Source organism: Microcaecilia unicolor, chromosome 14, assembly GCF_901765095.1.
Source record: "Microcaecilia unicolor chromosome 14, aMicUni1.1, whole genome shotgun sequence".
In the NCBI taxonomy this organism is placed as follows: domain Eukaryota; kingdom Metazoa; phylum Chordata; class Amphibia; order Gymnophiona; family Siphonopidae; genus Microcaecilia; species Microcaecilia unicolor.
Window position 1 is genome coordinate 32,237,616 of NC_044044.1, and position 11,498 is coordinate 32,249,113.

General features: G+C 44.6%; 1 protein-coding gene across 1 annotated transcript; it reads right to left on the reverse strand.

The window, feature by feature from the left end:
- Nucleotides 1-8,938: 8,938 nt before the first annotated feature.
- Nucleotides 8,939-9,523, reverse strand: LOC115457374 (olfactory receptor 473-like). Its single transcript, XM_030186792.1, has one exon. The coding sequence runs from the start codon at nt 9,521-9,523 to the stop codon at nt 8,939-8,941; it is 585 nt and encodes a 194-aa protein (XP_030042652.1).
- Between the last annotated feature and the right edge of the window lie 1,975 nt (nt 9,524-11,498).

An 11,498-nucleotide genomic window follows, 5' to 3' on the forward strand; every position in this document is an offset into this window, starting at 1 on the left:
ATTGCCACTGGAAGAACAGAGGCAAAGCCACAGGGAGTATGAAATAATCAGGGATTCCCAACTGATTTTTAATGTAGTTTTTCAGCTCAGCTTGTTTGTCTGTTATTCTCTTTTTTTGGAATCCAACAGAAACTAATTTAGAACTGAATAAATATCTTGTGGAAATAATTCAGTAATTTTAAAACATGATCCCTTCCCATTAAGAATATTTCTATAGTTGAATGCAATAGTGTGGAGGAGTGGCCTAGTGGTTAGGGTGGTGGACTTTGGTCCTGGGGAACTGAGTTCGATTCCCACTTCAGGCACAGGCAGCTCCTTGTGACTCTGGGCAAGTCACTTAACCCTCCATTGCCCCATGTAAGCTGCATTGAGCCTGCCATGAGTGGGAAAGTGCAGGGTACAAATGTAACAAAAAAAAATTACATTCCCCAGAAATCAGCTCTTTCTTAAATGCCCAGTAACTGAAATTCAACGTATATAAGTTTCTGGGGTCCTTTTACTAAGCCGCGGTAAAAAGTGGCTTGCGATAGTGTAGGTGTGTGTTTTGGGCGTGCGCAGAAATATTTTTCAGCGCATGTACCAAAAATGCCTTTTAAAACTTCTTGCCGAAAATGGATGTGCAGCAAAAATCAAAATTGCAGTGTGTCCATTTTGGGTGTCTGATCTTAGCACCAGCCATAGACCTAGCGGTAAGAATCTGCGCGGTAATGACCTACGCACATCAGATGCCACTTAGCGCACGTCCGCTATATGCATCTGAAAATAAAAAATATTTTCCAGATGTGTGTAGCAGACGCACGCCAAAAGTGAAATTACCGCAAGAGGCACGTGGTAGTCAGGTGGAAAGTTCATTTTGGCGCACATCCAGGTGTGCGGATGTTATAATGCCGTTGTATCGCTCCATGGTGCGACCGCACCTGGAGTATTGTGTTCAGTACTGGTCTCCGTATCTCAAAAAAGATATAGTAGAATTGGAAAAGGTACAGCGAAGGGCGACGAAAATGATAGTGGGGATGGGACGACTTTCCTATGAAGAGAGGCTGAGAAGGCTAGGGCTTTTCAGCTTGGAGAAGAGACGGCTGAGGGGAGATATGATAGAAGTGTATAAAATAATGAGTGGAATGGATCGGGTGGATGTGAAGCGACTGTTCACGCTATCCAAAAATACTAGGACTAGAGGGCATGAGTTGAAGCTACAGTGTGGTAAATTTAAAACGAATCGGAGAAAATTTTTCTTCACCCAACGTGTAATTAGACTCTGGAATTTGTTGCCGGAGAACGTGGTACGGGCGGTTAGCTTGACGGAGTTTAAAAAGGGGTTAGATAGATTCCTAAAGGACAAGTCCATAGACCGCTATTAAATGGACTTGGAAAAATTCCGCATTTTTAGGTATAACTTGTCTGGAATGTTTTTACGTTTGGGGAGCGTGCCAGGTGCCCTTGACCTGGATTGGCCACTATCGGTGACAGGATGCTGGGCTAGATGGACCTTTGGTCTTTCCCAGTATGGCACTACTTATGTACTTATGTGCTTATGCACATTGGGCATGCGTAGAGCCTTATGCGAATTAGTAAAAGGGACCCTTTCTTTTGGGTGCAGAAATCGAAGGAAATAATGCAAGATATCGGGACGGGAAGAAGGTGAGACTTTGGAGGGATGTTGTCTGATGACCCCTAGTGGTAGACTGTGGTACAGCAGTGAACAGAGCAGAGGATGCTGGTCTGCACAGGGACAGGTCTAGCCTGCAGGAACAAGGAGGTGTTCATGGTCATCATCTGTTTCATGTTCACTGTTTCTGGACAGGCACAAATTAGGTCATCCTTTCACTAAGCAGTGTTATAAGTGGCCTGTGCTAGCCTCAGAGTGAGTCTTTGCCACGTGCTAAGGCCACTGTCATTTTTAATTCCCCTCCTACCGACTTCCGGTGGAGCCGGGCAGCAAGATGGTGGCTGCACGATGAGCTCCACTGAGCCGCGAATGAAGCCCCGACCCTAAGTGCACAGAAAACCGTTCCTGGGTGCCTTGCTCGATACCGGAAGGAGGCTGGACCTTGTAAGTTCTGGCGGAGGTCCCCAAACACCACCAGAGCCTGCGGGAAAGACAGTTGCTGCTCTGTAATCAATGCGAGATTCAAGATGGCAGTCCAATTCAGGCCGTGGATCCTCAAAGGAAGCGGGATGGAGTGCGCAGCGGCGTGATCGAGCGGCGCTCGGGAGCATCAAGACTCCAAGTGAGTAGAGGGGGAACAATTGACGGCTGGGTACAGAGAGAGTGCCGGACCCCTCCCCCCATACCCATAGACCTGGGAGCAGCCTAACACCACTGAAAGGCTCCCCGAGAGCAGCCCTAAAGGGCAGTGGAGATCCGATCCACACGAGCGGGAGGCAAAGATGAGCAGAACCCCCGGCAGAGATCAGCGGCATAGAGAATGGCAGACAGACAGCATAGCGCGGAGTACAGAGGGGAAGAACCGACGAGGAACGGCATCTGGTAGGGCGGAGGGGCCCTCTCTCAGCTGGACGGGCAGGGCGATTGCACCGGACCCAGATTGGAGGCAACAAAAGACTCCATGCTGAGCACTGATCAAACAGTCCCACGCTGAAGAACAGGACAAGGAGGTACCCACACTTCTGGTTGGGACCTATAATATACAATCCAGAGACTATTGCTGAAATGGGCAACCGGGCTCGTAGAGTCTGAAGTGCGACCGCTGATTCCACTGCATGGAGCAATTCTTAAGACCCATGCCCTCAGGAACCATCCACAGAGGAATGAAATTCGACAAGGAGAAACTGTCTCCCCCAAAACCCAGCCTCAAGATGGCGGAGGCAAAAAGTGAGGGAACAGGTGAATTCACAGAAAAACAACTGGCACAAATCACGACAGCGGTGACTGCTGCCTTAAATCCGAGATTTGATCTGCTAGCGGGCCAGCTGAAAAACCTGGAATCATCCATGGCCGACACTGAGAAACGATTGGGGGAAGCCGAAAACCGGATCTCCACAATGGAGGATGCGGGGACACAGAACATGCAGGAAGTCTCGCACCTGCTGGAGCAGCTGAAGTCACAAGAGGATAAATTGGAGGACCTGGAAAACCGGGCTCGGAGGTGCAACCTAAGGCTAGTGGGCCTCCCGGAAAAAAACCCAGAGAAGTCATTGAAGTTTCTGTGATGGGATTGGTAGAACTGGGTGTTCTGGGGGGGGGGGGGGGGTGCAGGAGGGAAGGAAGTAGGCTGGTTGGTAGTACTAGGGGAGGGGAGGGGGGGACAAGAAGATAGAGTGGATGCAGTGGCTGAGGGATGTGTGCATGGTGTTTGGAAGTGTTGTGTGCAGAGGGTGGGGGTGGGGGGAAGAGAGGAGACCTGAGGGAGGCGCTTAGGAGAAGAGAACCGGGGCTGGGTTGGGAAGTAATTTCTGGAGAGGGGAAAGATCCGTGTATTGCACTTACGGATCAAAGAGGATTTTGGAATGATAGATGGAGAAGGGTGGTGAGCTGGGACACTACCCTGATATATCTGCTAGTCTGCAAAATATCTGTCTACCTTTTGCTATATGAGTAAGCTGAGATTTGGATCCCTGAATGTGGACGGATTCACTCCCTGGTAAAACGTACTAAAATTCTGTCCTTTTGTTCCAAGATGAAAGTGGATGTGCTGTTTCTCCAGGAGACGCATCTCACCCAAGCGGAGCATCTAAAACTAAAACGTGGGTGGGTGGGGGGAGCTAGTTTCTTCATCTTTCAATAACAGGTAAAGGGGCGTTGTCATTTTATTTCATAAGAAACACCATGTGAGCATACATAAATTGATTCAAGATCCAGAGGGTCGCTTTGTCTTATGGATGTGGGAGGTGGCGGGTAAAAAGGTTGCCCTGTGTTCTATATATGCACCAAATGTCTACTCTCACTCTTTTTTTCTCAGGACTGCTTGCAAAGCTGGTCTCGGCTAGTGGCTATCAGTTAGTACTGGGAGGTGATTTCAATATCACGGCAGACCCCTTGATAGATTGCAAGCCAGCAAAGCAAAGGCCTCCTGTTTGGGAAGGGAGAGGGGTGAATTTTCTGATACGCGAGCTACGGCTGCTAGATATTTGGCGGATACTGAATCCTGAAGTACACGATTATACTTTCTTTTCACAGGCGCACGGCGTACACGCGAGGCTTGACTATTTGCTTTTGGACCCCTCCTTCCTTTCCAGGACGGTTGCAGCAGATATGGTAGATGGAGCAGTGTCAGATCACTGTCTGGTTTGGGTGGATGTGCAGTGGGGGCAGGGAAGAGAGGCACGGATCTGGCGCATGAATCCCACTTTGTATATGGATCAAGAGTTCCGGGCTTTGCTGGGGAGAATGTGGGAAAACTATCTAGCGGACAACGATCCCGAGTTGGTCGACCCAGTAGTATATTGGGAAGCAGGTAAGGCAGTTTTGAGAGGACACATATTAGCATATGGGGCAAGAACTTGTAAGGAAAAGGAGAGACAATTGGTCATTTTGTCACATCAATTACAGCAGATGACAGCCACGCATATTTCTACATGAGATGAGGAGGCAAAGAGAGAATACTATTCTATAAGAAGGAAAATTAATGAACTATTGCGGAAAAGGCGTTTGATAAGATTTTGTGGGATTACTTGTTTTGGGTGTTACCCCAGTTTGGAATTATGGGAGCACTTTTGGCCGGTATACGGGCCTTGTATCAAAATCCTACAGCTCAGATTATGATAAATGGAGCGTTGTCCCCAGTCTTTGGGTTGGAGAGAGGCACAAGGCAAGGGTGCCCACTTTCGCCTATGCTATTTGTGCTGTCACTTAAGTCCTTCGCTGAAAAGATTAGAAGGACAGACCAAGTACAGGGTATCCAGGTAGGTTCTCAAGAATTCAAAATCAATTTATTTGCTGATGACATGCTTATATACTTAGATAGGGCCACTTCGTCTGTGCCCAAATTGATGGATTTGCTGCTACAGTTTGGCCTCTTCTCCGGGTTGCGAATTAATTTTGATAAATCTGAAGCCCTACCAGTATCCGCCCCGTGTAAGTGTCAGCAATTACCCGCATTCCTTCTTGCATGGTCTTCGGGGACATTGAAATATTTGGGGGTATATCTACATAGAGATTTAAGGGTCATCTATCATAAGAACATACAGGATAAGTTAGATAATATTAAAACTCTATGTCATCGCTGGCGGGAATTGCCGATCTCGCTGCTTGGAAGAGTGGCATTAATCAAAATGGTTATGCTGCCGAAAATATTGTACCCGCTGCAGATGTTGCCCTTGTAGATTACAAGACAGGATGAGGCTCTCTTTAAAGGATTCGTAGGGACCTTTTTATGGGCGGGACGACAGGCAAGAATAGGGATAGCTAAATTGATACATTCCAGAGCTAGGGGGGGGACTGCAGCTGCCGGATATACGCTTATATAATGTGGCAGCCCTGCTCCGGTGGATTCACGAGATGCATACTGGAGCTGTAAGGTTTGCACCGAAATATATTTGGGAGTAGGGCTCTGCACCGTACTCAGTGTTTAATCTTCTACAAATACCAGCAGGGAGGGGAGAGAGTGTACCCCCCCTTATCCGGCCGTTGAAGAGGGCATGGAAGTGGTGGAGGGAGGGGTTGGGTGGAGCGTCTGGTCCCTCGCCCTTCCTAGCGGCAGTAGATAGTCCTCAGTTTCCAGCAGGACAGGGAGGAACGCGGTTTAAGTCATGGGCGCGGCAGGGATGCAGATATGTTGGACAGTTTACAGGACCTGAGGGCAATGTCTTTCCTACTTTTGAGCAAGCGCAACAGACCTGGAGTTTGGGGAGGGCAGATGTCCTATCTTTTCTGCACTGGAAACACTACTGTGGGTCTCTGCTGTCTACAAGGACGAGTGGTCCTCTTTTCTCCCATCTGGACAAGTTATTTTGTCAGGTTTCCCAGGAGGCAAATAAGCTGTCGGTATGGTACGCTTTGGGAAGGGAACAGAGAGAGGCTTCCTTTTTTGCTGGCTTGGCGAGGAGGTGGGAGGAGCAGCTGGGAGAGGAAATTACGGTGGATATGCTATCAAAGTGCTTTGTGGGAGCTTTTAAAATGACTCCCAGTGCCAACTTACAAGAAATGCAGTTTAAGCTGCTCCATGGTGCTTTCATCTCTAGGGAAAAGGGGAAGCAAATGGGGTTGGGGGAGGATGACCGGTGTGTCAGATGCAAACAGCGAGTGGGCTCGCTCGTCCACACTTCCTTGGAATCTATAAAATTGCATACTTTTTGGATGGGAGTATTGGGGGCTTCGGAGCGCCTGTTAAATGTTTCTGTGGAGTGGTCCTACAAGGTGCTTCTCCTGGGAGACGCAGCGGATCTGATTGATCATATAGAATGCCCCAATCTATCCACCCTATCAGATTAACTGTTCACTCGTCCTGTAGATTGTACACTTGTCTTTAGATTGTTCTCTTGTCTTTTAGATTGTAAGCTCTTTGAGCAGGGACTGTCTTTCTATGTTTAAATTGTACAGCGCTGCGTAACCCTAGTAGCGCTTTAGAAATGCTAGTTAGTACTTTAGAAATGCTAGTTAGATCAGGGGCTATCTTCCTCACAGATACGATTTGTATGTGTGGCGCTCATGGTAGCCCGAAAGGCAATACTGGTGCACTGGGTAGCAGAAGAGCTGCCGACTGTTCCGCAGTGGACAGCAAAGATGGTACAAATGGCGAGGTGGGAGACAGAGAGGATATTCGTATCTAAGAACATAGGGGGGTCAGAAGTATAGCTCTTTATGGAAGCTGTATGTGGTGTTGTATGCAGGTTCTCAACCTTCTCCAGAAGGATGTTTGCGGGGGGGGGGGGGGGGGGGGGGCATTAACATAAACGTAAGGTGATTTGGACGTTTATGCTGGTTAAGATTTTTATTTGTTTTTGTGTACATAGTATGGCAGGGGGCTTGCTTTTCAGACATATAGTAGGAACTGTAAGACTGTCTTCAAATGGTAGTAGCATTGCACGTTTAATCAGCATTCCCTGATATGTATCTATTACTCTGTAAGGTATTTGAACCAGTTGAAATAGAATGGAATGTAATATATCATTTGTAAAAAAAAAAAAAAGGAACACGCTAGTTTTAATATTTGTGCACACCCATTTTCCAGCCTATTAAACAATGGCTTTTTCCCCAATCGTGGTAAAAAGTGGCCCAGTGCGCCTCCAAAAGACGTACCCAAAGTACCGTAGGCCACTTTTACCACTGCTTTGGAAAACGACCCTTAGCGAAGAAGATAAAGTTACGATTAAATGTTTGTGACAAAATAAGGCTCATGGCGGAAAGAGTTTGGACCTTTTACACAGTTTCAAAATAATTTGCAATTGTTTGAGCTTTGAAAATATATTAGTCCAACCTTTGTTAGGAAAATCCCTTCCGCAGTTTTTTTCCACACACCATGAAGTGGCACTGCCCACACTCTGCCCCAGTGAGCGGGTTGGGTGGGGTGGGTAGGTTAGGTGAGAAAATGACCAGCTACAGCCGAAATTGAGAGGCGATCCTGGTTAAACATCATTAAATATCAGAGTTTGGCCGGTTCAGCGGGAGTTAACCAGTTAAGAGTGGTTCAGCGGGAGTTAACCAGTTAAGAGCCCACCTCTTTAACATTGCTTTTGACTCGTAACCACTTGTAACCACTCGCCTCCACCTACCCTCCTCGCCTCCTTCCTGTACACATTAATTGATTTGATTTGCTTACTTTATTTTTTGTCTATTAGATTGTAAATTCTTTGAGCAGGGACTGTCTTTCTTCTATGTTTGTGCAGCACGGCGTATGCCTTGTAGCGCTATAGAAATGATAACTAGTAGTAGTAGTAGTAGTAGTCCTGCCCAGTTATAAACCCCTATGAATATTGTCCCCACCAAATTTAATTCTATGCAGATTGAGTATAAGATTATGTTGCTCTAAATCGATCAGCAGAAGGCTCAGCGTAACAGCCTCATAATTTACTACTGGTTTGATTGTACTTTGATTTGAACATACAAACTGTGTTGTTACTGGTTTGATTACTTGAGTGTTGTTAACCCAATACACCCTCCCCTGACTGAAGTCACTGCTGTTGGTCTCCTGATGTTCTACTGAGGTAGATCTACGATGCAACTGTTCATGTCTGCAGTCCCTTCTGATCCCCAATCTTCTACTGCCACAACGTTATCCATGAACAACACATTATAATGGAAAAAAGGAGGTAAACAGACCACTATTTGTCACACATCAAATTTTAATAGCAAAATGAATCAACCTCCCTGCAAATATACAGCATCTATTAAAAAAACAGCTGGTGGTTACAGCATAACTAGGGAGATAAAGTTACAGATAACCAAACTTTTTATCCCTTTTAAAGACTTTATTTTACAGTAGCAGTGTTCACCCAAGATCATACAAGTTTAAAAAAAGTTAAGTACACCACATGTGACAAAGCTGGGGAAAATGCTTTATACTGGGAATTGCTTTGCCCGAACAGTATTCATTTATTCCTGGGCCCTGTTGCCACTGTTTCTTTTTTTTCCTCAGTTCATAATATTCTTTTCACATGTCCTTTGTAAAGCTTTGCACAATGTAAGATGCTTTCTTTTACTATGTAAGCCACACTGAACCTACTGTATGTGGGAAAGAGCGGGGTACAAATGTAATAAATAGATAAATCAACAATAAAGATTAAAGACTTTCCAGACAGCTACGGATCATTTTATTGCTGGAGGTGTTCAGTGGAAAGGTGGAGATGATATAATTGTTTTGAAAACTCTGGAATCTTCTCTGAAATCAAAACATTTGATGAAACATCAGGAATTCTCAACTCAATTCTCTTTTTTTGTTTCTTTTTCATAAAGCTTCCTCTTCTTAATTATTGCTAGAAATTCTACTTCAGCTTAATTTTATATCATTCACATTCTAACATGTATTGACCCAATTTCTTAACCCCCTGTTCTGCCCTCCATCCCCTTCTTCAGGGCAGCTTTAATATCTTTGTTCCTTAGACTGTAAATGATGGGGTTCATCATAGGGATCACAGTACTGTATGATGTATCTAAGAGTTTGTGAACTGACCTTGTGCTCTCTGAGATGGGGGTCAAATACACAAATATTGCTGACCCATAGTACATACTAACAACGGTCAGGTGTGATGAACAGGTGGAGAAGACCTTGTACCTCCCCTTCACGGACTTCATTTTCAATATGGAAGAAATGATATAGCAGTAGGACGTCAGAGTGAGGACCAGGGACACCATGACCAGAGACAAATTTAGGGTTTTCATCATCAGTTTAATAGAAGAGGTATCACTGCACGAGAGTTGCATTATGGTCTGGAAATCACAGAAAAAATGGTCAATCATATTGTGCCCACAGAATGAGGAATAAGAAATGGACAAACTTTGTGTAAGAGGATCCAAAAATCCAATAGCCCAAGAAATGAGAGACAGCAGGGCACAGAGCCTCTTGTTCATGATGACTGTGTAGCGTAAGGGGTTGCAGATGGCCACGTAACGATCAAAGGCCATGGCAGTGAGCAAATAGAATTCCACACTGGTGAAGGACATGAGCAGATAGAGTTGTGTCATGCATCCCACAAAAGAAATTCTATTGTTGCCCATTAAGAAAATTGAGAGCATTTTTGGGAGAGTGCAGGAAGTTAAACAGATATCCAAGATGCCTAGATTGCAGAGGAAGAAGTACATGGGTGTGTGGAGGCGCAAATCAATGGACATTAGTGTCAAAATAGTGAGATTTCCCATTAAGGTGACCAGGTAGATACACAGAAACACAATGAAGAGCAGTACCTGAAGGTTTGGATATTCCGAGAACCCCAGGATGATAAACTCCGTGACCTGGGTTTGGTTTCCCCTCTGCATGTCCGTGATACTCATGAATTGCTGAGGGAGGAAGAAAAGAGACAACACAGAGAAATCAGAAAGCTTTTTACACAGAACCAGATTGAAGAAGGAAGCATTACAAGATGTCAATGCTTCAGTAGGGCACTGGGTATACAATATGGTCCTTATTTTACAAAAAAACTCAAACAGTAAAAATAGTAAGTTTTATTAAATATAAACCTTAACTAGATCAATATTTATTCAATCACACATTCACATGATCTAGGGATGAACAACAAATTGTTCTTTAATTAAAAAAACCCATTTTACTCTTTACATTTTAAATTTTGTTATATTAAGATATTCTTAACAAATTCCGTATTCAGAAATGAAACATACTCCATGGGGCTAAACAAAGACTAAGGATCCCTTTATTTTTTATCACATACTAATAATTAGCGTGCCTTTGTTAGACACATCCATAGAACATATGGGCATGTCTAGCTTTTAGCGTGTGCTTATGTTTAGGTTGCGCTAAAACCGCTAGTGAACCTTAGTAAAAGGGGGCCTAAGACCACCCACAGGAATAGGACAGGGGTCTTAGTAAAAGACCCTCTAATGGCCCTGTTTACTAAGACACGCTGTAGGCATGGTAACGTATTAGAACACGCTAAAGACACACCAATAAACCTCCAAAAACATTGACCATTTCTTTCTCTGGAAAAATGACTAATTTCAGTATTCCATAAAGTAAAAGCATGAGATTGATTTTGAAATTACTTGGCCAAACATTATTCATTTTTGTTGTAATTTTCAAAGAGACAACATTGAACCAAACTTTGATAAAAGTTGCAATACACTTACATAATGGCATTGCTTCCTTTTACATGTCAAGGACCAGCTCCTTTCCTCCTTCACCAATGTTCCTGTAGAGCTCGGGCTCAGGGATACTTAAATGTCTTTGCAAAACCATTTGGGACCAGTATCCGAAGACAATGAAACAGCACTGAAGAGTCACTAGCCCTGGCTGTAGAATCTGCTCTGTTTCTTCGAGGGACCGTGCGTTGTTTTGCAACTAGAAGAGCAGAGGCAAAGCCACAGGGAGTATGAAATAGTCAGGGATTCCTTGCTAACTTTTAATGGAGTTTTTCATCTCAGCTTTTCTGTCTTATTCTTTTGTCTAATTTTATTTTATTTTTTTGGAAACTAAAGGAAAGTAATTTAGAACGGGATAAATATGATGTGGGAATAATTCAGGGGTCTTTTTAGAAAGCCGAGGTAAAAAGTGGCCTGAGGTAGTGTGGGAATAATTCTTGGGTCCTTTTAGAAAGCTGAGGTAAAAAGTGGCCTGAGGTAGTGTGAGAATAATTCAGGGGTCCTTTTAGAGAACCGAGGTAAAAGTGGCCTGAGGTAGTGTGGGAATAATTCTTGGGTCCTTTTAGAAAGCCGAGGTAAAAAGTGGCCTGAGGTAGTGTGGGAATAAATCTTGGGTCCTTTTAGAAAGCCGAGGTAAAAAGTGGCCTGAGGAAGTGTGGGAATAATTCTTGGGTCCTTTTAGAAAGCCGAGGTAAAAAGTGGCCTGAGGTAGTGTGGGTCGTGTCTTTCAGATGCATGCTGGGCCATTATTTACCATGACTGGGAAAAAGGCTAATTTTTTAATGGG

Bases quoted from the DNA above. Each gene is read 5' to 3' on its own strand.
- LOC115457374 (XM_030186792.1), bottom strand. From the start codon at position 9,523: ATGGCCTTTGATCGTTACGTGGCCATCTGCAACCCCTTACGCTACACA.